General features: G+C 48.2%; 1 protein-coding gene across 2 annotated transcripts in view; it reads right to left on the bottom strand.

Moving 5' to 3' along the window:
• Window positions 1-16749, bottom strand: part of AFAP1L1 (actin filament associated protein 1 like 1) — a 66087-nt gene extending 49338 nt beyond the window's left edge. For both annotated transcript variants that reach the window (XM_008255226.4, XM_017341176.3), the window contains exon 1: window positions 16477-16749. In XM_008255226.4, the coding sequence (XP_008253448.2) occupies window positions 16477-16492 (16 nt within the window). In that variant the 5' untranslated portion in view covers window positions 16493-16749. The remainder of the gene's footprint in view (window positions 1-16476) is intronic.
• Window positions 16750-26462: the final 9713 nt, after the last annotated feature.

Genomic DNA, 26462 nt, shown 5'->3' with positions numbered 1-26462 from the left:
GCGGGTGAATGATTTCACCCCTCTGAGCATTAATTTCACTTTTCTGTACAAAGGGGTTTAGGAAACCCATGAATAGATTTGTGTGAGGAGGAATATCTGGGAAAGGGTTGGAAACCATTGGGATTGTCTCTGAGCTGCTGCTGTTTCAGGAAGATGAAGAGGTCACAGGTCAGGGAGGTAGTAGGTCACTGGGGAAACAGGTCTAGGGGTGTTTCAGGATGATGCTCCCCCAGGTGCTGCGGGTCACATTCATGGACTCAGGGCAAACCACACCTTCAGTAGCCTCCCAGCAGCAGTTCTGCCCCTCCAGTCCTCCACCAGGAGAGCCCTGACTTCAGGCACCTCAGCTCCAGGCTGCAAGGGAAGCTGAAGCTTCCTCTCCTCAAGCTATCTCCAGACCACCCAGCAGGGGCGGGGGCCAGCCACTGACTTCCAAGGAAATAACTCTGGGCTGTGGGATGGGGCTCTCCCAGAATTGTTCCTTTGTCTGTGGATTCCTCCCTGTTTAGCTCACACAGGAAATGGTTCCAGGAGGAAGTGGAAAACTGTGACACACACTACACACTGCGTCTCCCCCCCCCCCCCCCAACATGGCAGCTGTTTCCATCTTATGCAGCTGCCTGAACCAACTTCTCTACCAAAGGCTTGGGACCTCAGCAGTCCTAGGGGGTGGATGGGATGCCCAGCGACAAACTCAGGCAGTATTTGCAGGCTCTGAAGTGATGTTCCAGATATTTGCATAGATGACCTAATTTCATCTTCCTAAGGGTCCTGCAGGTTAGTTGCTGCTTTTATTTGCTGTTTTGTACATGAACCAAGCGAGATTCCAAGAGGCATAGCTGTTTATCTTAAAGCACACAGTGAGCAGACTAAGATTCCAATATCGACCCAGCTGCAGAGCCTGAGCTTTCAATGAATGCCTTATAATACCTTCTGGCCTTCTTTTAACAGGGATCCCCTGACCCCAGTCTTGCTGGTCCCAGAAATGAGCCTTTCATACTCTTCCCCACTGGTGTTCATTGGCCAGGAAGAGGGTCACGTCAGGCCTAGATGGGGATGGACTTTCTACTCCTGAGAAGTCAGAGTTTGAAGATTTACCAGCCCCCACGGAGACATCCATGGCTCTGGCCAGAGCTATCTGGATTATGCAGATAATAAAGATGCCCAAGGACAACAGTAAACACTGCTGAATACTTATATGCCAGTGCTGTGCCTAACACTTTTATTTCTTTTCTAAGACTAGGATCTCATTGGGTGAGCACTGTGGTGCAGCAGGTTAAGCTGCCACTTGAGATGTGCACATCCCATATCAGAGTGCATGGATGGAATCCCACCTCCTCTGCTTCTGATCCAGCTCCTGCTACTGTACCCTGGGAGGCAGCAGATGATGATGGATCTAGTTCTTGGCCCCTGCCATCCTGCGTAGAGTTCTAGCATCCTGGCTTCAGCCTCGTCCGGTGTTGGTTATTTTGGACATTTGGGAAGTGAACTGGCAGAACATTTAGAAACAGAACCTCAGGTAGACAAAAAATAAATTAATCTTGATTGGATACTCTTATCATTGTACCCTCTATGCCCTACTTTATCTATCTATCTATTACTCATCCAGTTATTTTTGATAATGAAGTAAGCACCCACAAAGCTACTGTTCAGAATAAAAGCTAGCATCTTGACATCTTATATCTGACTATAAGGTTCCACTTCTGTCCCCACATCCTGAATGCAAAGCTGAAAAAACATAATTGACATGTTTAATTGCCTTTAACTTCATTTATTGGAAGGGTATAATGGTGTAGATAACGCTTTATGCCTTTCCTCTGTGATATGTGACTAGTTTATCCCTGTTGCTGCCTGCCCTGTGCTCATTCATTTTGACCACTGCATGCTACTCTCTTCCTCGGTGGACATCTTCTCTGTGTCTGATGCTCTGTGCCTATTACTGACATAGCAGGAACTCTCTCGTTTCTACCAACAGGAAACTGAGTTCTAGAAAGCTTAAGGAACTTGCTGGAGACCACAGGAGTCAGGATTGGAACCTTTTGATATAACGAAGAAAACATAACTACAGGAACCAGGATCTTGGGGCCTAAGCCCCAGCTCATATTTATTTGCTGTGTGGCCTTGGGAATGTTGCTTCACCTCTCTGAGCCTCAGTTTCCTCAGTGTCAAAGTGAGGTGATTACAGCAGGCCTGTTGTTGACCTTGCTGCTGAGAGGCAAGTTTGTAAACTGTGACTAGCGGTAAATGCTCCGCCCTCTACCCCTCCCCCACCCCACCAAACAACAGAACCCATGGCGGATCCAGAAGACGAACAGCACCCCATTCAGAAAGGCTGGGGTTAGGTGGCCGGTCTGCTCACAGAAGCCTCAGTGTGATAAAGTAACTGGGAAGACATCAACAGATGCCTCAGGCTGCACTAATAGGATCCCAGGATGTCTTCAGCTTTGTTCTGCTCAAGAGAGTTTTTAAACACAGCTTTTATTGTTTCTGACTTGTTTTCAGTATCTGAGAGCTCACCCCAGTGCTGTTTGTCCTGTTTCTTCTGAACAACCTGTCCTCTTCAAACTGCCACCTCCTAGGAGCTCTGTGACCTTCTACAAGTACTTAGCTTCTCTGTGTCTATTTCCTCATCCACAAAATGAGCACAATAATAGTACCCATCCCTAATGGTGCTGTTGTGAGGGCCCTGTGAGGTTTCACACAGCATGTGTAGAAAAGTTCCTGAAACGTGCGAGACGGACTGTCTTATTATCCGAACTGCTCCCCACTGCTAAAGTGCCATCTCATCCTCTGAGAGTTACCTTAGGTGCTATTTCCTCCAAGAGGCTAGTCCTGGACAGTTAAGGTCAACTGTTCAAAGAAGTTCATTGTTTCTCTTCACTAAACTGTGACCCCAGTGAGGGTAGAGAAGTCACAGTCACCCAGTGCCCAGCAGGTACACGGAGGAGGGAAAAACTGATGACTGGAATTTGGGAAAGGACCACAGATGTGGGAGAGGCCTGTGCATCCTGCCTATGACGTCGGTCTCCAAAAGCAGAAGGGCTCCTGGGAGTGGGGGAGGCTGGCTCTGTGTAGCACTGGGGCCTGGGGTGCAGATCTAGACCCCTGTCTTAGGTTCACTGCATAGAAGGACTTCCCAGCAATCTGAATGAAGAAGACAGGCAGGCAGGTGTCCCTTTCAGGAGGGCTTGAATCAAATGGAACAACCCCTGGCAGGAAGGCTGGGGCCGAGTCAGGACAGTGGGCAGAGGAGATGCTGCAACTTACGGTGAGAAACACCTCTCACTCTGCAGCCCCAGGCAGCGACAGCACCTCATTGAGCCACAATTTTAATTTTTTGTTCCTCTGCTCTGAAAACATCAGGAGCAGTAATCTCGAGCAGTCTGCTGCTCACCTGAAGTAGCTGCTACAGCTCCTCACTGCCTGCCCCTTCCCAGTCCCACTCTTTCCACTCTGACCTGCACCCACCACCGGCTTTGATAATTTCCTCCAACTGCAACACCTTGGAAACCCTTCCTGCTCGTCACGTGTCAGAGGGCTCAGAACTCCCATTTCCTTTGTGACATAGATGACAGAAGACCCCCATGTGCTCCGGGTACTCCCTGTGGCTTACCCCCCACTCCTCTGTAACTCCATCCCTCCCCGGAGGCCTTCAAGGAGTGTGAGAGAAAGTGTCTTTGAGATCACTTGGATTCCTATCTCTTTTATTTAGAAAGACAATCTACAAACTTGAAACTTAACATTCCTTTTTTTTTTCTTTTTGAGTAAAAAAATCAAATGCTTCCTATGTGCTGAGTGATTTCCTTCCATGAATCCAATTACCCTGGGGTGGTGGGGAAGTGAAACTGAGAGTTGGGATTCGAGTGGAAAGAGCAGAGCTGAGACTCAAACCTGGGCAACATGACATGCAGCCAATGTACTTGGCTCTGGCATGATCTTGCCTCTATTATTAGGAACAGACCACAAACCGCAGAGCTTCTGAGGGACCGGGACACACCACTTGGGGACCTGGAAGATAAGACCCTGCTCTTTTCCTCAGGCCTCCTTAATCTCTACCTGCTCTTCTGCTCCAAGCACGCTTTGGGTTTTGCTTCTTGAGCACCATTTGGGACCTGCCTTCTTTCTCTCCAGCATTTTCTCTACCCGGAATGCCATCCCATAGTGTTTCTGAGGTTCCAGACTACAGAGTGTCCCTTGGGTCCTCTGGCCCATTGCATATTCTCTCTGATGGACACCGGCCAGCTCTGACCTCATGTTACAGGCACTGGTCACCAAGTCTTGCTTTCTCTGCCACATGATGAGATTCCAGGGTACAGAGACCCCAAACTTGCCCCCGGGAACCCCCAGCTCTGCACCTGGCCACTGGCTGGAGGTGGAGAAAAGCGCTCAGCCGCTCTGCCTTCCTGGCACATTCCCAGGAGATCAGTTTTCTTCTTGGTTCAAGTGCAGCTAAAATAAAACTTCCCCCTTGGTTTCATATCAGCAGGATCTGCTCTCAGCAAACCCTTCAACAAGAATAGGCAGGAAGAGTAAATATTTATTCTACAAATGAGTAAATCTGATTCCATCTTCAAAAGAATGCTTTAGTATAAATTATCATAATTTCTCCATTCTAAGATGCCAGTGATTTGAAGATATAATGACAGCTTTTTTTTTTAAAGAAAGAAATGAATAATAAAAACATGAGTTGTAAGATACGTTCTGAGTTTAAGAAAGAACATGTCTTTGTATCAACGAAGTGAAAGGAAAGATGGTCCAATTCAATTCTTCTTGTGGCTCTGGTGCTCTCAGAAAAAGAGGCCCCCAGACCTTGCCCAGTTCCTGGTGAAGTATGAGCAGGTGTGAACAATGTGTCCCAGCCAAGCTCAGCTCCGAGCCACTTCAAGTGGCAGCCTGGATGTCCACCAGGCAATGGATGGGTTTTCTCCCCAGCAGAGACATCTGAGCTTTGCTGAGACCTTGTAGTCACTTTATTGGTTCCGTGGAAAGCCACCTGGGCATCCATTTTGTGACCTCAGGTAAGATGCCACCAATCCCTTCAACCTCAGTTTCCCCAGTTTTTAAGCGAGGGGCAGAAGGTTAGAGAAGTGGCTTTCAAGTCTTCAGATGAAACCTGTGGACTGCCTGGAGAGTAGGTGGGGAGGAGGGCAGTCCTCAGTGTTCTTATACTTCCTACTCAGAGTGCCTCATCTCTACAGATAGCTAAGATTTTTGTTTGTAAAAGCATTCTAAGGTCAAACATGGTTTGAAAAACACTGGCAGATGGCACAATGACAGTGCTTCATCTCTCGGTCTGGACACACCCTCAGCTCCTCACCACAGTGCTCTATGCAGACATGCCCAGTTTCTCTATAACCTAATCCAAAGGTTGGCAAACTTTCTTTGTAAGGGGACAGATAGTATTTATTTTAGGCTTTGTAAGCCAAATGTGGCCTCCATTTCAGCTACTCAACTTTACGCCCTAGTGAGAAAGAAGCCATAGACAATACAGAAGGGATGGTTGTGGCTGTGCCTCAATAAAACTTTATTTGCAAAAACAGGCTAGTGGCCTGGATTTGGCACACGGTGCTGAGGTCTGCAGATCCCCTCACTATAACACTTGAACTGATAGGTAAAGGAACTGAAGCCCAGGGAGGGGATTCAAGGAACTGGGTTGGGAACCGCTTCTTCCACCATGCAATGGGCTTCCTCCCCACAGCGCTCACTTAGCTGTGACTCTTGCTCTGAATTCAACTGCAGGCTTCTGGGGACTCCACAGGTGGAGGGAATGTGCCTGGAAAAGATATGCTCCACTCCCCCCTTCCTTTTCCTCTGGACTGTTGGAGGGCTATAAAAAGCCCCACACTCCTGCTAGGCTGCTGTCAGTAAATTCCCCAGGGTGGAATGACTGCAATGCAGTGCCACATTCTGTCCCTGCAGCAGCCTGACAGCTGTGCCAGGGGGAAGGATCACACCAGGCTAGCTCTGCACTTGGGGCATGGCTGGGATTCCCTGGATGGAATTTCAGATGGGAGAATAAGCCTGCCTGGACCCTCCTGGGCCAGCCTCTTTGTTCATTCCAGGAGCATGAGAGCTTCTTGGAGTTTAAAGCCCAGAATTCTGAGGGCTCCAGTGGCAGGAATGGGAAGGATGAGAAAGCAAGACCTCATGGGGCCAGACCCTTTGTTAATGGACAGGAGTGCTTGGAATGGTTCTGATCCCCCTCCTTCCCTTTTCTCCCAGTGCCTCCATGTCTGCACTTTGAGATCTTTACCTTCTAAGTCCCTGAAGCCTAGCTGGCAAATCCTTCAGGTCACTAAGCTGGGGCTGGCCCTCAGCATTCATTTAGAGACAGGCAGAGCTGGGTCAACAACTGACCTCTCTAAGCCTCAGTTTCTGTGACAATGAAATGGAGAGAACCACAGTGCCTACCTCTTGACTTTTGAGAGCGTTAATGACTCATGGGGACACTTCACATCAGTAGTGTTTGACCCTAATAGACATTTGCTACGAGGTAGACACTGGAGACATAAAGACTGTACCAGAGCCCAGGATTCATACATATGTAGAGGAGCTGTATCAAAAAAGTACAGGGGCCAGCGCTGTGGCGCACTTGGTTAATCCTCTGCCTGCAGTGCCGGCATCCCATATGGGCACCGGGTTCTAGTCCCAGCTGCCCCTCTTCCAGTCCAGCTCTCTGCTGTGGCCCAGGAGGGCAGTGGAGGATGGCCCAAGTGCTTGGGCCCCTGCACCCGCATGGAAGACCAGGAAGAAGCACCTGGCTCCTGGCTTTGGATTGGTACAGTGCCAGCAGTAGTGGCCATTTGGTGAGTGAACCAACGGAAGGAAGACCTTTCTCTCTGTCTCTCTCTCTCACTGTCTATAACTCTACCTGTCAAAAAAAAAAAAGTGCAGTAAATTCTCCGGCAAGCCCAGACTGCGGAGGAGCATAGTTGTTCAGTTAGAGGGGTGCTGGAACTGGGGGTGTGGCAGGGAGATGACACTGAGCTGGTCTCTTTCAGGAAGGGGAATGACAGAATCATCTTTCTGAGCCTCAGTGTTCACATCCATTCAATGGAGAGAATGCCTCTGCTGTCTACCTCATACAGCCATCTCCAGGGCAGAGAGCCACCAAAGAGAAACTCAGCATTGGGCAACTATTCAGAAAAAGGATTTTTGTAGTCAATCCTACCTGATGACTTCTATCACCCAGAGCCATTCTTGCCAAAGCCACGCTGCAGGGAATGACTGCTAAGTGAGAACATGTATGACTGCCAAGGGTGAAGGCTGCTTGGCCTCTGCAGGAAGCGCTCCATGATGCTCAACATCCCTGATGCTAAGATGGCATAAGTGTCATTTGGAATTTCAAAATGCTCCTAAAAGTTACAGGTTTCATAAAAATGTATGTTCTCATCACAGAAGCAAGGAGCTGAGCTAGGGCTAGGCAGCTCTGTCTCTATGCCCAGCCCCACTTCCACTCTGGCATGCATGCTGGGATATTACTGGAGGCTGGAGTTGACATAACCTGGGAGTCCATGGCAGAGGGCAGTATGGGGATGAGGAAGGAAAGGTCTAAGGTAAACACAATGCATCTCTGGATGCCCATTTTGCACAAAGGTTTTTTGTTTGTGGGGGAATTTTAGGGAGAATTAGATATATTATAGGCTATAATAAAAAATTTGCATGGCCTTTTAAAGATAAAATGAGACATTTCGAACTTTCAGAAGGCCACTTTGGAAAACAGACCAGACTCCATAGTCCCACTTAGTTGAAAAGTGTGAAAGGCAGAGCCACTGAATCCTGGAAGGTTGTGTGAGCAGGGATCAAGGTGACGATCAAAGCAGTGCATGAGAGCCATGGCTGACCTCCTCCGAATACCTTGGAATCAGCTGAGCACTCTGCAGAAAATGAGGATTTCCAAACCTCACTCAGTTCCCTCTGATCAGATCTCTGGGGGTGGATTTTCAGTGGCTCCGCAGTACATGATTCTGAGGTCAGCAGGATTTGAGAACCAGCTTTAGCCATCAGGGAGGGGTCCTTAAGTCAGGCTGGAAAGGGCGAGAGCAGAAACAGGAAGCTCCTGTAGGAGGCAACAGGATATAGGAGAAGCAGCAATCCAAGACCTGTTTCCCAGTAATGGTCAACAGGATTTGGTATTTGATTATATAAAGGGTGAAGGCAAAGGAATGATAGTAAACTCTGTTTTTGTCCCTAAAATAAGTGTTACTAAAGTGGGGAATCTGGAGCTGAAAGTGACTGCATCCAATTTCTACTCTGTGAATTATCTACTCTCACTTTCAACTGTTCACCATTTGGACATTTATGGAGCACCTACTATGTGCCGGATATTATGCCAGGTGCTAGGGAAGGAGATATGAACAAGGGCAGAAGGTCTGTGCCCTCACAGAGCTCATGTTAACAGCTAATTCAATCCCACAATGAACTGTAATTATGCACATGGCAACTCATGAGAAGTGCAGGGGGTGCTCTGAGTACCAAGAAGAGTGATGTGTAGCTTGGAAAGCATTGCCTTTGGATGTCTTATTTGAGCAGAGAGTTAAAGATGAACAGGGATGAAGCAGATGAACGTACAAAGTATTTGAGGCTGGAAGAAGCAAGGTAAATGTGAAGAGATCCCAGGTAGGCCAGGGCCCAAAGTGAGCTGGTGAAGTGGGCAGAGAGCAGGCAGTAAAGGCATTGAGGGCCTCCTCCCAGATTGTAGTTTATATCTATGAACAGTGAGAAACCGCTGACAGCTTAAGCACGATTAGATTCACAGCTTTAAATAACTGTTTCTGATTAAATGAGTTCCTCTCCTTTAATTCTGTCTTTAAACATAGATATTTCACAAGTCCCATTGAAAACTATGATCCATTCTATACCTAAATAAAAGGATGAACCAGAGAATGGAAGATTCTCTCTCTCTCTCTCTCTCCCTCTCTGATTTTTTCAAATAAATAAATAAATCTTTTTTATTTTTGTTAAAAAAAAGAGGGACACTTCAGTTTGAAGCATGTATTCCTAGAAGTCCTAATCTATACAGAGTCAGCAAAAGGGTCATGCCCATGGAAACTTATTCTTTTTTTTTTTTAGATTTATTTATCTGTTTAAAAGGCAGAGTGGCAGACAGGGAGAAGGAGAGACAGAGAGAAAGGGGAAATCTTCCATTTGCTGGTTCACTCCCCAAATGGCCACAATGGCCTGGACTGAGCCAGGCCAAAGCTAGGAGCCAGGAGCTGCAGTTGGATCTTCCATGTGGGTACAGATGGCCAAGTACTTGGGCCATCTTATGCTGCTTTCCCTGGTATATTAGCAAGGAGCTGGATCAGAAGCAGACCAGCTGGGACTTGAACCAGTGCCTATATGAGATGCCCATGTTGCAGGTGGCAGTTTAACCTGCTATGCCACAATGCCGGCCCCATGGAAACTTCTTGAATGTTAGGTGACAGAAGACCTTAACCTACATGTTAATGTGGTCTCAATAGGAGCCATTCTGTGGCTTCCTTGATCTGTGGTCATGAAACCTCTGCTTCATTCTGTCCCTGGGCATCTCCAGTTCTGTTGTTGAATGGATTTTTGCATATATATGCTTACCCCAGATTGAGCCCAATCCAGGCTCTGTTGAAACTCACACATCCTTCTGAAAGAACCCTCTTGTTCCTTTTCTAAAGAATAGCTACTTGGAGAATGAATTCCTTCTCCTTCCATTCAAATTTAGGCTTGTTCAAAAACACCCCCATTTCCTTCAACAGCACCTCACATGATTGTGTTGTTAACAGTAAAAGAGAAACAGGAAGGATCCTCTGATTGGGTGCTGAATGAAATGAGTTCAAAATGGGGTTACTGGAAGGTTGACATCTGAATGGAAATGTACCATAGGCAGGAGGTGATGCAGAAACAGGGACTGATGAGGACCTCTGGGAGTCACCCTCATCAATGGGCTTGGTCCTCTACAGAGGTGAGCCCAGAGAGAGGACCGAGGTGTTGGGAGATGCAGGAGAGGGGCAAGAACCATCAGGAAAGACAGAGCAGGAAGACACACCGAGCAATGAGAGGTTATGGGATCAATGAGTAAGCATTTACAGAGGGCAAACACTATTGTATTTCAGTCTTCAAATTCTGGGTGTCAGTCTTCCTACCTTACAGACTGAGGAAATGACTTAGTTGGTAACTTGCTAAGGGTCAAAGCTCATAGGGGCAGAAAGAAGTAGAAAATCATCCTGGAGGTATGGAGTATGGTTATTTCATCTAGATGTATTTGACCCCTGAATCAATGTTTTGCCCATCTCTGCTAAACAGGAGAACACACCATAGCGTAGTAGATGTCCAGCAGAGCTACATAGAAGACTAGGAAGAGATGGAACTTGGCAGAGGCAAAAACTTAGACTTCTGCCAGTGCAAGTGGAAGCATTTGTGACCCTTCAGAGGGAGGTTTCAGCAGAGGTGTGATTAGAAGTGAAGCTGCAGGAGGTGAAAGGGGTGTGCGGAAGGAACAGGAGGCTGTGTCAACCATTTATTTGAAAAGTTTGGCCAAAAAAGGAAGGAGGAAGATGCTTAGGGTAGTTGTGGTGTGTGAGTATTTGTGTGTGTGTATGTGTGTGTGTGTTCTGGGGAAGGGGCACAAGTGGCTTCACCTTTTTGTTTAATTGTAAGTTTCTTTGAAGTGTAATAAGAGTATGAAAAGCTGATGGTATCCAAAAACAGGATTGTTTTTCTGGACCAAAGATGAGAATGGAGTAATGATAGGTTCTTGGCAGAGGGTGGGGAGGGAGGGACTTACTTGGCAGAATGTTCACCCGTGTGCAAAGAGGGGTTTGAAACTGATATTTGACAGAGAGGCAGAAAAAAATCCTGATGGAAATGCAGAAGCCAAATATTATGGTGGCTGAGTGGGACAAGGAAATTGAAGTAGGGCCCAGTGACCAGCAGAAGCCTCTACAGGGAAGAGAGTAAGGTCAAGTCTCATGGCTCCATAGGATTGCTTACACCCACTGCACAGTGTGGCTAAAATCCAAGTGCTAGCCAACATGTATACCTTTTCCATGACATTCCAAATGAAGATACTGAAGTTCACAGAAATTAAGTCCTTTTCCCAGGATTATGCAACTATAAAGTTGTTGTCAAAACTGAAACCCAAGTTTATCAAATTTTCTGATCTACTTAGCTCTACTGAGTCCCTAGGCTGACAAAAATGACTTCCTGGAACATGTTGCAACGTCAAAGATGACGATAACATTGATAAGTGCTCCTTTCAAAAGGACTGGTACTGATAGAAAGAGTAGGGGATGAACTTGGATATCAGGGCAGGGGGATGTGTGTGTTGGAATTCAGTCTTGGATAGGTTGAATGGTGCATCACTGGAGGAGAATGTTAGCTGTAAGCTGCTTGGCCCATGGATACCATTGGGAAGATGTGGCCTCAAAGCTGGTCCAACAGAAGCAAGACATAATCAAAATTGTTTATTCTTCCATCTCTTGAATCATAAAAGTTTCATTCAATGAACAGCACAGTATCAGGTTATTTCTTGAGTTGCCCAGTAGACAGTAAAACCTCCCAAGAACACAGAATGCAACATAAGAAACTCCCGTCTTGCTCTGAATTCCACTAGTTGAAAAAGAAGTAGTTGTGAAGTAGAAAAGGAATGGAATCTTGGGGAAACCAGTTACTTCACAAGAGTCAGGGAGCTCAGCCTTAATCCTGGACATTAAAAAGGCAAACATCATGGGGCTGGCGCTGTGGCGCAGCAGGGTAACTCCCTGTCCTGAAGCGCCGGCATCCCATGTGGGCGCTGGTTTGAGTCCTGGCTGCTCCTCTTCCGATCCAGCTCTCTGCTGGGAAAGCAGTGGAAGATGGCCCAAGCCCTTGGGCTCCTGCACCCACGTGGGAGACCTGGAAGAAGCTCCTGGCTCCTGGCTTCAGATCGGCACAGCTCCGGCTATTACGGCCAATTGGGAAGTGAACCATTGAATGGAAGTCTCTCTCTCTCTCTCTCTGCCTCTCCTCTCTCTCTGTGTAACTCTGACTTTCAAATACATAAATAAATCTTTTAAAAAAAGGCAAACATCAGAGGAAATTTAGACTGAAGCGTTTGAAGAGATGGTGGTTCAAGAAGACTGGAAATTTCACAAAAGCAAAATTGTGATGATGTAGCCACAGTTAGAAGGCATGACTAAATCAGACAAGTCAGAGAAAACGAGCGTGTTGGCATATGCTTTAGTCTTTCATCAGTACTCAGAGTTGGAGCTGGACAGTGATATGGGACTGAAGTTAAGAGATGGATTTCCATGAGACAAGCACCAAACAAGATTATAATAGGTTCCCTGTCTTTGCCTTCTACACAAGTGGGACCAGTTTGTGGAAGGAGCAAAGGAAATTCTACATTGTGGCTGAGTCTGATGAAAATAAAAAAAGCTAAATAATTATTATAATAGCATTTGTACAGATCCATATGTGCTAGATATTATTGGAAATATTTTCCGTGCATTTAATATTTACAACAAGCAAAAGTATTATCAGTGTCCATATTTTATCCTCATCTGAGGGTAGAAAGTTAATTAGCTTGTCTTGTAGAAGGATATCAATGATTGCAGGGTTTACCTGTTTGCTACCTTCACTAATGACTGATTCTCTTTGTACGACATTCATGAATCAGGAAATCCTGTTGGAAGAAATTCCTGTTACTGCGTCATACAAACCCTGCTTTACTCACAGGAAGACATATCCTGTTAGAAGAGAGACTCTGCATCCCAGGTTTGTTTCCATTATTGGATCGCTTGACTTTGATGACAAGCTTTTATGCTGCAATTGTTATGGAACATCGGAGCAGTTCAGATTAGGCTGGGCCCTGGTCTGGAGCAGGAAGGAGTGGAATTTCATAAGCCCCGTTCTAGGACCCCAGGCAGGATGCCTGCCACCACAGAGGCAGTCAGATCAAGGATTAAGCCAGGACTTTGATGCAGGCAGGGTGGGTTTCATATGGGAGTGACTGTCAGTGACCTAACTCCACTGTTAGGCACTGACTTGTGTCCCCTCCAATTCACAGATTGAAGCCCCAACTTTCCTGTGTCACTGTATTTGAAGACAGGGTTTTTAAGGAGGGGATTATTGTGAAATGAGGCCATTAAGATGGGGCCCTAATCTGGTAGGACTGGCGTTCTCATTGGAAGAGAAAGAGACATCCAAGATGTGTATACAGTAAAGAGGCCTTATTGAAGGCACAGCAACAGGTGGCCCTACAAGCCAGGAAGAGAAGCCTCCCTAGAAATTAACCTTGCCTGCTCCTGGATCTTGGAGTCCCAGAATTCATAACCATGGGAACTAAATTTCTGTTATGAAAGCCATCCAGCCAGTGGTATTCTGACAGGGTAGCCCTAGCCAACTAACACAAGCTGTCCCCTATTCATGTTAGTTGACTTAGCATCTAACAAATTTGCAACATTAGAATGCATATTCAGTAGAAATTAAGACTTTAGATTTTGAATTTCCAGGCTAGTGACATATGGTATGATACTCTTCCAGTGCTGGGAGTGGCACTGAGTGCAGCTCTCAGTTACACGGAAGTCACAAGGGGAAACACACATTGGCTTCTGTCACCTAGGCTAGCATGCTAGGTAGGTGAAGTGTGCAAACTAACACTTGATAACATTTTGGGCAAATATGGACTTATGATAGATTTATTGGGACATAGCCCCCTCATAAGTTGAACAGTATTTGTACACCTGCTGAGCCTGTTTGCTTCTGAGGTGGGGACTGTAGTGACAACAGTACCTGGATGTAGCCCCCACCCCAAGAGAAGAGAAGCCATATAATATGCTCAGCATGTTGCCAGGCACAATATCAGAGCCTGATGACTTCAGTTCTCATTGTTGTTTCCAATGAAGAAAGGTTTTCTCTCCAGGACACAAGTCATGACAATTCCACACATCGACCTCCCATCCCCTGCTCCTCACTTAGCAGGTATGAGGTTGAAATGAGACCTGTGTTGCTTATACTTGCTTATACTTTTCCTGACAACTGAAGAGTGATATCTACCTGGGAAACGACATGTCAAGAAAGGCTTGATGAAATGATTTTTGAAGTCTCAGATGTTATCTTTTTTTTTTTTTTTTTTTTTTGACAGGCAGAGTGGACAGTGAGAGAGAGAGAGAGAGAGAGAGAGAGACAGAGAGAAAGGTCTTCCTTTACCGTTAGCTCACCCTCCAATGGCCGCCGCAGCTGGCGCACTGCGGCAGGCGCACTGCGCTGATCCGAAGCCAGGAGCCAGGTGCTTCTGGTCTCCCATGGGGTGCAGGGCCCAAGCACTTGGGCCATCCTCCACTGCCCTCCCAGGCTACAGCAGAGAGCTGGACTGGAAGAGGAGCAGCCGGGACAGAATCTGGCACCCCAACTGGGACTAGAACCCAGTGTGCCAGTGCCACAGGCGGAGGATTAGCCTAGTGAGCCGCGGCGCTGGCTCAGATGTTATCTTAAGAACAGGTATAGATCTTGCACTCTATAATATAGTCACATTTGCTTTCATTCATGAGATGTCTGCATTATTATGGTAGAAAACTGAGGATCTAGACAGGTAACTTGGTCCTGTTCAAGATAGCCTGAAATGTTCAGGAAACCAGAGCCAAAGTAAGACAAGGATGGGAATTCCAACCACTCCTTTGCAAACCACAAAGCACCACTCAGATGTAAAGATCCAGAAGTATTTGATTTTTAAAAAGTCACATCATTGCGAATTCACCCACTGCTAGCAAGCTCTTACTGTGTGCCAGGCACTGTGTCAGCAGAGCCATCACTTCTGGGCAGGGGCAGAGGCCACTAAACAGGTTGTCAGATGACTCACTCTATGGAGTTGTGACAAGAGCTATGGAAGAGAAGGAAAGCAGGCTAGGAAAGTCTGTAGGAGGGCAGAACTCTGGAAGGTTCTGAGTACCAAGAGGTTTCCCTGGAGGTCTGGTTCCCTGGGGGAGTGCTATGCAGACAAGCTTCTGAAGAGGCATTGGTCCCCAGGCATTTAAAGCAAAGTGAGTTACTGTCACTCTGTTCATTTTCCACAAGTCTGGTAGGCCTAGGGAGGTGCGTTCCTACAGGGAGGGGTCTGACAATGGTCGGGGGACCATGCTCTTTGCCTTAGATAGAGGAAGTGAGAGGTGGGCACAGGAGCTGTGTCTCTTCTCTGTTTTCCCTTATTTGTGAGTGTGCTCACTTTTTGCACACTTGCTCAGAAGTCAGCAAGCAGGTGAGAACTGCTTTATAAACCACAGCCTGTTCCCAAAGAGCCAAACGGAAGGCCCTCCACTTCCTGCTGCCCTTCCAGGGCCCCACAGGAGGGGGTATATACTGCATTTTGTGTTAGGGAGGGGTGGCTGGGGAGGCTGAACCGGAAGCTGGGGTACCCCGTGGCCCTCTGAGCTTCTGCCGGGGGTTTTGGGGAAATGACCCCCCACCTGCTCCTGTACTCATCCTGGCCCCAGTGCCTTCTACTCCCTATCATCCTCCTGGTCACTCCCCTCCAACTCCCCTCTCCACCCCAGGAACCTCAACACAAACAGGCAGATGGAAGAGGCTGCAAAGTTGTTTGGGGAGGGTGAGGAATTTTCCAACATTCACAGCAGCTTATTGTTGACACTGCACTTGCCAGTTCACCAAGTGCCTTCACACCTGTGATCTCTTCACACCTGCAGGCTCTTTGGATACTGGAGGGTGAGGAACCCGGCATTTCCATTCTTAGCCTTGGATACTGCTCCATGCCCCCATGCCCGTGCAGGCCACATCTTTACACACACACACACACACACACACACACACACACACACACACACACTGCGGCTGTCTCCTGCAGCTCTCTGTGCTTCTATCAAACCCAGTTGCCCTAAGTCTCACTATTTGTTTGAAAATTCTGCCAAATATGCTCATCCATGAAAAACAGAGCAGCAAGAGGCCTGGGAGACATCTAGTTCAACTGTGGCACTAGTCCAGAAAGAAGGGACTGGGTCAGGGCCACAAGGCCTGTCGCGAACAGAGCCAGACCCCAGACACACAGGGGCACGCACTCACAGGTCAGACTGCTCGAGAGCCCTTCCTTCCCCAAACCCTTGGGCTTCCCCGGCGCGCACAGTGGCTGCACTAGGAAAGGGGTCTGGGGACCGCAACCTGCAAACTTCATTTCATTCTTCCCCAGCGGCATGGGAGGGAGGAGCACACCGCCTCCAGAATTCTGGGGATCTTTTATGAAGTTACGAATCCCTGTGTAGGAAAGCTTCAGTTTCACACACAGGAGCGACTCAGCCCCAGGACAAGGAGGGACAGACAGGCTCCGGGTTGGGCAGGCAGCAGGAGGCACCTGTAAACCCGGCACCATGCCCCTCCGCCCGCTTATCTTCCCCCTCCCCTCCGGGCACCTCTTTCCCTCTTCTCCGGCCTTGGGTCGCCCTCCCCCACGGGTCGCCCTCCCCCACCCCGTGCCGCAACAAGTGCGAGCGCCGAGCACCATGTAGCTCCTCTTACCCCGGCTTCGGTCCATGGCGTCGCCCCGGCGTCGACCCGGCCCCCCGGGGCACGCAGAGCAGGGCACAGTGGCTCCGGAGCGGCTGGTGGAGGCGGGAGCGCTTCGCTCCCAGGCCGGCTGTGGTCCCCTCCCCCAGACAGGATGCTCGCAGAGCGCCCCCGCCCCGCCCGCGCCCGCCCCTCGGCTTTGCTCCCGGAATAGACCCGAGCACGCCTCGCCCCTGGGCCGCCGGCCGGTGTCCCGTGTCCCGCACACGCCCGCGCCACGCCCTGCCCTCCGCGGGGATGGAGCACCCGCTGTCTGCCCCCGTGTGGAGTCAGCTTTGCCTGCGCTCCTGTGGCTCGTGCGGAGTTTACGACCTCACCTCCTAGGCCGTCGCCCCTCGGATGGCCAAGGCTGTTAGACCGCCTTTCTCTCCTGCCCGGTTCCCGGTGGCTGCTACGCCTTTCTTTGGGTTACCCTCCCCACTCGGCAGATCTTTTCTGAGCCCTTTCTGGGGGCAGTCCGTGGGCCCGGAGCTACACTGGGGCTGCATCAATGAGGGTGTCAAAGAGTAGAGAAATAATAATAATAACAGATCTTCAAAAAGAAGAGCTTTTCTAGAAATTGGAGAAATAGGTGGGCAATAGCCCATTTTCAGCCTTTGAAGTTCTGCTTGCAACTGAAATGTGAAGAAATGTCAACACGGAGTGAGACATTGTGGAAATGAACACATTTAGGACGCAAAGCAGAGTGTACTATAACTGTGCTCTTACCAAGATACTTAGAGGATATATAGAAAATAGTGTGGCCCAGGAATAGATTTGAAATTTAAAATGTAAGAGAAATGTCTGCTTCTTCATTCTATCGTTGTGATCACTGTGGAAATAGGCACAACTCATTTATAGACAACATCCTGTGTCTGAATTTAAGACCCTTCACAGGGGCCGGCACTGTGTTGAGCACTGGGTTTAGCTGCTGCGTGTGGACTCTAGCATCCCACACTGGAGTTCAGACCCGGCTCCCTGCCAATGTGCCTGGGAAAACAGCAGCAGATGGCACAAGTACATAGGCCAATGCCATCCATGTTGGAGATGCTGATGGAGTCTGGGCTTCTGCCTGGACCAGACCTGGCTGTTGCAGCCGTTGGGGGAGTGAACCAGCAGATGAAAGATCTCAGTCTCCTCCCATGCCCTCAGGCTCCCCATCTGTCACTCTGCCTTTCAAATGATAAAATAAATCTTTAAGAAAAAAGATCCCATATGGGCACCAGTTCTAGTCCTGGTTGCTCCTCTTCGGATCCAGAGCTCTGCACTGGGCCCCTGCACCTGGATGGGAGACCCAAAATAGGCTCCTGGCTCCTGGCTTCGGATCAGCGCAGCTCTGGCTGTTTCAGCCAATTGGGGAGTGAACCATTGGATAGAAGACCTCTCTCTCTCTCTCTGCCTCTCCTCTCTCTGTGTAACTCTGATTTTCAAATAAATAAATAAATAAATATTTAAAAAAAAAAAGAACACTGGTGTTGGGAGCACCTTGTGCAAAGACACTAAGGTAAGAGAGGGCCTGGAGTTGAGCATCCTATATACTCCTGACCTGGGAACATTTTCTCTGTTGCTTTTTTGGGCAAATTGAAAGGAACCTTGTCTTTGCAAAACGGTGTCAGTAGTTTGTTTACTATATGTGTTGGTACTGGGAGGGAAAAAGCTTAGCGAAAAAACAATGGATTTGAGTCTAAAAACAAAGCTCTTACTGCACAGTAAGTGTAAAACCTCCATTCTGCCAGCCTTGTTTGTTCATTTGTGTTTCAGGAGACTTCTTCTTTTTTTTTTTTTTTTTTTTTTTTAATTTTTGACAGGCAGAGTGGACAGTGAGAGAGAGAGACAGAGAGAAAGGTCTTCCTTTGCCGTTGGTTCACCCTCCAATGGCCGCCGCGGCCGGCGCACTGCAGCCGGCACACTGTGCTGATCTGAAGCCAGGAGCCAGGTGTTTCTCCTGGTCTCCCATGCGGGTGCAGGGCCGAAGGCTTACAGATGGCACAGGGCTGTTGGGAGGGCAAATGAAATGATGATGCAAGCCCACTTTAGAAACCCTAAGGAGCTCTACAAATGTGAGCCTTTATTATTTTCCAAGTTCCTCTCTGTTCCTGCCCACTTTTCCGATTTGAAAAGGTCAGTTTAAATTGTATAGCGGCCGACTAACAATTTACAAGTGGGCCAAGTCCCAAAAGGTTGTACTATGAAACACTTTTGAAATCAGGTTGAGAACTGTGGTTAGGTTCCCAGGCTAGCCCCCCAAGTCTCTGAGAAACAAAATATTTCACTTAAAGCAATCTTTAAAGCACAGTAGGAAGCATTACTGTAGCACACACAGATGGAGGCTTTTGCAGAGATTTCTTTTTAGAGAACTTTCAGACACCTTCCAGGGTGTTGGAGGTATATTCAGAGAATTGGAACAGAAAAGTCACAAGTGCTAAGGAGAATTACATGTGTCTGTGGAGTAATTTATGGAGCGGAGCTAACAGAGCTGTGGTCCGGGTAAGATATAAAGGTGGGAGGACACCGTCCCTGTGCAGTTCCAAGGTCTAGTGGTTCTGGTGTAGATAATTACCCATGCTGTCCACTAGCACTAGGTGGCAGTGTTGATTAGGCTGACTGCAGTTTGGTTGCTGTCAGGATAACCCATGAGGGAGCTATTTGTGGGGTTTTGGACAAGGATTAACCATATACATTTTTTTTCTGTACTTTTCCTTTATTGAGGTCAATGGTCACTATTAAAAACTAACCACCCCTGCTGTCCATCAGCCCATCAAGGCTACATTGATTGCACTCTGCAAGTTCCTATTGCATGAATGCATGTTAGATGGAAATGATCCCTGTCCTCAAGGAATGTCCATGCTGGGAGAGGAGATGGGCATGTACAAAATAATCATAGCACACATTATCAGAGGAGAGAGCACATGCGCTCAGAGGCCATCAAGACAAAGCAAGTTTCTCACTATTGACAGTAATGGATGACAGACATTTGGATGATGTAGCAAGTGAGTTGCCCAGGATTTGAACATGCAATGAGGAGACAACATTACAGGCAAAGAAAACAGCGAGAGCACAGACCTGGAGGTAGGAAACAGTGGGCTGTGCCTGCAGAGCAGTGGGCTGGCTAGGCTGTAGGCTGTTAGGTGGTGAGCTTCAGATGGGGGTGGGGCAGGAGATTGTGGATGTCCGGGTTTTTCCTCTGCTTTCCGTTTCCTGGTTTGAGTGCCATGCAAGACTACAGTTTTGGGATCTGCGGTGTATCTCCTGTTTCCTTCTTGCTCACCATCAAGTTTTCCAGGTTCGCCTGGTGCTCGTCTGAGGAATTCCATGTGGAGACCTCCTGTTCTGTGAAAAGATACCATATTCAGTCCCAGTGAACAATAGCAGGAAGAAAACTTTCAGCTCCCCTCCTACTCCGGGTCTTATGAAAACAAATGATCTTCCCCAGTCTCACTCTTAGCTTATCAGGTGCAGTTGGGAACTCTGGGAAAGAAAATGCTGGCGGCTGAGGGCTCTTTGTCCCAGGGAGAGAAGCACCCTTGGCCCTCTTTACCTATCACCTTGTGTCCAGGTCTGCTTGTACCATGGCCACAAGATTGACCATCACATGTGACCATGTCACCTCCCCCTTAGAAATATTTGATGGCTCCCCTTGGCCCTCAGTGGAGAGTCCGAGTTCTTTCTTAGAGTAGTTGAGGTGGCTTCTTCACAGAGCCTGGGAGACTCCTGTCTTGGTTCTGGGTTCCTGAATTGACTCCATTGCTGCATGAATCTCAGCTCTCTCAAGGAGTTGCCTGTATTTTAACAACTTACTTACTTCTCTCCTCATCCCTCCCTGGCCCTTGCTTTGCAAATGCCATGAGCATGGGCTCTGTGTCTTGCTTCCCACTATGTCCCCAGAGCCCAGCAGGCTCCCAGCACCTAGGGAGTGGTAAACAGTATTTGTGGAGTGAGTCAGTGAGTAAACGCTCAAGGACCTGGGAGGGTCTGCCATCGCTGGCTTCTGCTAGTGCCCGTGTGCTGGGGGTCCCATTTGTCTGTTGTCTGGGATTGTCTTATCTGCTGTCTGTTTGCCGAGGGAAGTGAGGCTGCAGTGCGTTGCTTTGTGAGAAACGCCTTTATGTTGTGGTGGACGTGCGGCTTCTCCTTGGCTCAGTCCCCTCTCCCATGCTCCATTGTGTAGGGTGAGCCCTAGAGCCCCTTGCTCGGGTGTCTGCCTGATGCCAACTGCTAGATGAAAACCTCTCTTGTTCCACTCAGCACAATGTCGCCATTATAGCCCCAACCAGAGGAATGGCACAAGTCTGCTGGTCCACCCTGGGCCAGGGAAAGCAGCAGATAGAGATCTGCAATGGCTGCTGCTGGGAGACAGAGCTTCATGGATGGATGTAAACTCCTCTTTCCCGAACAGGTTTCTGCTCTAGGGCGCAGGGCTTCTGCCTACACCCAGGATTGCCTCCCACTTTCAGCAGAGCCTTGCTGCCTGGCTGAGTCTGCAGGGAAATGAGCTTTTTATGCCTAATACTGCAAGAAGCCTGCCCCTTCCTTCAGGTCAGCCAGGGTTTGGATGTGGCTTGTCCTCTACTAAAAGTCTTGTTGAAATTTGGTCTCTAGTGTGGCAGTGTTGAGATGTGGTGGGGTCTTCATTAAGAGGGATTAACGCCTTACTCATGGGTAGTGGGTGTGAATTCTTGCTCTTGAAGGGTCCATTAGTTACCGCAGAGCATGTTGTTATCCAAGTGAGTTTGGCTCCCTTTCTTCACCTTCCTCTCTTGGCCAATGTGGCCACGTCTGCACTTGCCTGCATGCCCTTCTGCCTTCCACAATGTGTTGATGTAGCATGAGGTCTTCACCAGGTGCAGGTGCCTGCCATGAACTTCCAACATCCAGAGCTGTGAGCTAAATAAACTTATTTTGTGTACATTTCCCAGTCTCAGGGATTCTGTTACAGAAAAAAATAAGATTAAGACAGGATCCTTCCCCAGGAAAAGAGCATCCAGACTCCTTAGGTGAGGCTCACATGCTGGAGCACCATCAGGGCAGGCAGAGGAGGTGCAGTGCATGAAGCAGGCTGTGGGGAGGGTGGGGCTGTGGCAAAGCAGACCCTCATGCTCTAGTTCAGCTCAGCCTTGCAGTGGCTGCATCTTCAGAGTTTTCAGGAGAATCCAGAAATCCCTAAGTTGCAGCTAACAACAGGTTGAAGAGGTATAAAGTGAACCTTCAGCTAGAAGAACTACAGAGCTGAAAGCAACCTGAGCGATTAGCCAGTCTGGTCCCTTCTGTGTCAGACAGGGAAGCTGAGGCCAAGAGAGGGAGAGAAATCTCCCATGAAGTCACACAAAGCCTCAGAAGCACAAGTAGCCATGGGGTGCACCCCTCCCAAAGGTTACTCTTTTCAGTTTGTGGAATATATTGATGAAGAGCAAGACTTTGGGACTAGAGAGACCTGAACTTTATATCTTGCCCTGATTCCATACAACCAAGGGCAGATCTTCAACCTGTCTCAGCCTCAAATTCCTTATTCCAAAACTAGGGCTACTAACACCTCTCTGACACAGGGTACCATGTATGTAGAGAGCTTGGTGCCATGCCTGGCACCTGGTGAGCTCCTCCAAATGCCAGCTGTACTGTGTTTAGGGAGCTAGTTGTGTGTGGTCAAGTGTATGGACTTTGAGACATCCTTGAGTTCAAGGTCAGGCTCTGCCATATAGAGCTGTGAAACCTTAGGTGAATGTCTTACGAAGTGCTTAATGTCCTCAGTTGTAAAATGAGAATGCAAGTGGTACCCAGAGGATTAAACAAGATATGTGCTTGGTGCAGTGCCTGACCTGTTGGCAGAAGGGTGGGTTCTGCAATCAGTGTGGGTTTTCCATGAAGTCATCAGATGCTTATGGAAATACTCAGGGGTGCTGAAATCATGGCTACATTCCCAGTCTGCCCCCTGCAGGGAGTTTTACACAAATCAAACCATGGAAATGCCACCTTCCTGCTAGGTTCCTCTTCCTTGGGGTGGAAAGAAACACCCTGTGTTCCTGAAGCTTGGTTTAAGCTTCTGGCTCCCCAGATCCTCAAGTGTGTTAGACAGTGTATTTTGTATGTAGGTTTAAGAAACTGAACAGGGCTGCTGTTTTCTTAGGACAGATTGGCTGGGCTGTGGACAAGAGCACATGTGTTGGGGCTGGTACTGTGGCTCGGCATGTTAAAGCTCCAACCTCAAGTGCTGGCATCCCATATGGCCACCAGTTCGAGTTCTGGCTGTTCTACTTCTGACCCAGCTCTCTGCTAATGTGCCTAGGAAAGCAGCAGAGGATGGCCCAAGTCCTTGGGCCTCTACACCCATGCGGGAGACCTGAAAGAAGCTCCTGGATCCTGGCTTCAGATAGGCCCAGCTCTGGCTGTTGTGGCCATTTGGGGAGTGAACCAGCGGATAGAAGACTTCTCTCTTTGTCTCTACCTCTCTCTCTAACTCCGTCTTTCAAATAAATAAAATAAATCTTAAAAAAAAAAAGCACATGTGTTACAAAGGCAGATGCACACTTTTGTATGACACTGGGCCCTTTATCCATGAAAACCAAAAGGCTCTGGGATAGGCCCTTCAAGCACTTTGCAATGCTTGGACTGAAGCTAGCCTTTGCCCCTTCCTACATGCTTGCTCAGTTTCCTTAGTGGTTCTCATGTCCCACCATGTGCTCCTGTGAGGACAGATGCCTGCACTAATTCAGTGTGGTTACTTTCCCTCACACAGATGGCAGAGGAAGGCATATGAGACTCCACTGTTAGCATTAATTCACCCCAGGAGTTAGTGCATTTGTCACTGCTCCTTTGGTGGCAAGTGACAGAATTGTAACTCAAACCAGCTTAAAAGAGTGATTTGCTCAGAGGGTGAAGCTGGCTTTGAGGCAAGCTCGGATGCAGGAATGCAGAGAAGTCTTTCTCTCCCTCTCCTGGTTTTCTTTGTGTCATCTTTGTCTTTGTGTGCTCTCTCCCCATGAGTAGCAAAGAGGGCCACCAAGGTCCGGTGCCCTTGGAGCACCAGATGGCAGGTGAGAACGGTTCACATGTCTCCCTGCAGTTCCACAAATGGCCCAGAGAGGGCACCCACAGTCTGCGTAAACCACAGGATCTCAGCATGCCATAGAGGCACAGCCTTCAAAGGCAGAGCAGGACTGCTGCTGTTGCTACACTTGACCTACCTCATTCAGCCGTTACAAACCATTACAGACATGCTGCTCCTCCTGTGTTGTGAGCCTAATTCCTCCTGGTGATGAGTTTTCCAGGGCTGCCATCACAGCATACCTCGGAATAGGTGGCTTAAACAGTAGTGAGGCTACAGCACAGGGCTGGTTTCCTGGAGGCCTCTCTCTATGGCTGTGGGTAGCTGCCCAAGTGCTGCCTCTTCACATGGTTGGCCTTCTGGGCACGTGTGCCACAGCATCTTTGTGTCCAAATTTCTCTTTTGAAACAATATGTTTTTTATCTACTTGAAAGGCAGAGTGACAGGGACAAACAGAGGCAGAGAGATCTTCCACCTGCTGGTTCACTCCCCAAAGGGCCTCAATGCTCAGGACTGGGTCAGAGTGAATCCAGGAATCTGGAAATCCATCCTGGTCTCCATGTGGGTGGCAGGGACCCAAGCACTTGGGAAATCTTCTGCTGCCTTCTTGGGTGCATTAGCAGGCAGCTGGATAGAAAGTGGGGCAGGTGGAGCAGCTGGAACTCTCACTGGCACTCTGATATGGAACACCAATACTTTAGGCCGGGGCTTCACCTGCTATACCACAATGCCAAATCTACTTGTCTTATAAGAACACCAGTCACAATGGGCTGCGGCCCACTCTAACAGCTCATTTTAACTCAGTCACCCCTTTACAAGTCTCTTCTCAAAATACAAGTGCTGAGGGGTAGGACTTAGATGTAAGAAGTTGGGGAGCAGCACGATTCAGTTGAGAAGTGCACTGGGAAGTGAGACCTACGAGAGGACATCCAAAAGTTCACAGGAAATACACACCGAAAAATACTGCATCGATTTCAGAATTCTTGTACCAAAGTAGATTTATCTTTTCAATTAAAATTTTCCAAGATCTTTTTGAAGTCTCCTCATATGATGCTCCTGCTGCAGCTTATGGCAGTACCCACAGGGAAAGGCTGCACAGCCCAGAAGAACAGGGAAATAAGGGACCATGTCCAGTGAAAACCTCAGTGAGCTCAAGGGACAGCGTGTCCACCTGATGCCATAGGAGTCTTTGTTGTTGGACGTGGGCTGCAGTTGATTGCTTGAGCCTCCTGTGTTTTCTTCTTCCTGCAGCATTTTTTTTAAAGATTTATTTATTTATTTGAAAGGCAGAGTTACAGAGAGGCAGAGAGAGAGAGAGACTGAGAGAGAAAGAGAAATCTTCCATCTGCTGGTTCACTCACCAGATGGCCACAATGGCAAGAGCTGTGCCTATCCAAAGCCAGGAGCCAGGAGCCTCCTCCAGGTCTCGCATGCAGGTGCAGGGGCCCAAGGACTTGGGTCATCTTCTACTGCTTTCCCAGGCCATAGCAGAGAGCTGGATCAGAAGTGGAGCAGCCAGGACTTGAACCAGAGTCCATATGGGATGCCGGCACTGCAGGCGGCAGCTTTACCCACTTTGCCACAGCGCCGGCTCCTCCCTGCAGCATTGTTTCTCTTGGGCTCCCTGAAGACCAATACCACCAGGACATTGTGAGACTATAAATTGCCTTCTCTCTTCCTGCTACCACCAAATAGAACAATGTTTCCTAACGTGTGGAATTCAAACTACTGGTGAAATTGTGAGATAAACCTGGATGTTACACAGACCAACATCTTTGGAGAGTTATGAATTTATTTGAATTTGTATTAAAAACACAGCACCCATCCTACTATAACCTGACTGATATTGAGGTAGAGCCATCAGGGGAGGGCATTGTGACACAGTGGGTTAAACTTGCTTACAACGCCCGCATCCCATCACAGAGTACCTGAGATCAAGTCTTGGCTACAGTGCTGGTCCAGCTTCTTGCTCACGCACATCCTGGGAGGCAGCTGATGATAACTCAAGTACTTGGGTCCCGGCTGCCCAAGTGGGAGACCTGAATAGAGTTCCTGGCTACGGGCTTCAGCTTGGCCCAGCCCCAGCTGTTACAGGCATTTGGGGAGTTGAACTAGTAGATGAACAATGTCTCTCTCTCTCTCTCTGTCACTCTATCAAATAAATTAAAAATAATCATTTAAAAGTAAAATAGAAACATCAGGTCAGTTAAAAGAAAAAACATTATGTAAGTATCATTCAGTAGATCATTTGACAATTGTGAAGGTGGTTGCTAGAGTGACTGAAATTTGGGAAACACTGGGGTAGGTCTCCATGAGAAGGAAGCATGTCTGGTCCTGGGCAGAGAGGTCGTGTGATTTTTTTAAAACTGGATTTATCAGCACATTTGGCCCTACGTGGCCCTGAGGAATAGCCATGGGTGGCAGCTGCTGACCTTTGGTGTCTCTTGTCTGCGACCTTGTGCCAGTCACACAGGACCAGGCCAGAGAAAGAGGCAAGAGGGCTCCTAGTGGCAAGCAGGGGCTGGCGCTCATCCTCACAGCCTCTGGATTTTGTTTATTTGGAGTCTCACTCCAGGGCTTCTGACCAGCTTGGCAGCAGCTGTGTGTGTAAGCAGGTGTTTATTCCTACACGGTCAGGAGTTTGAGCCATTCAAAGGGTGATGCCGAACGATACACTTAAAACTTCATTCCATGGGTGCCATTAACAGAGTTGGCATAATTCTCTGAGGTTAATTGCTATTCGTTTCAGCACTGCTTTTCCCCCTTGAATTTTGCTAACAGTGCTGAGTAGCAGCCTATCTACTCCGCATTTGGCTCTGTTTAGCAGTCAGCTGCAGCTGCTCACACCTTCCATAGCCTGCCCCTGTGTTTTTGCACTGGGCACCTGGCCCCTGGTGCTGAACTGCTCCAGGGTTCTGTT

Source organism: Oryctolagus cuniculus, chromosome 6 (assembly GCF_964237555.1).
Source record: "Oryctolagus cuniculus chromosome 6, mOryCun1.1, whole genome shotgun sequence".
In the NCBI taxonomy this organism is placed as follows: Eukaryota; Metazoa; Chordata; class Mammalia; order Lagomorpha; family Leporidae; genus Oryctolagus; species Oryctolagus cuniculus.
Note: the sequence above shows the minus strand (reverse complement) of the source record. Positions and strands in the feature narration are given on the sequence as shown.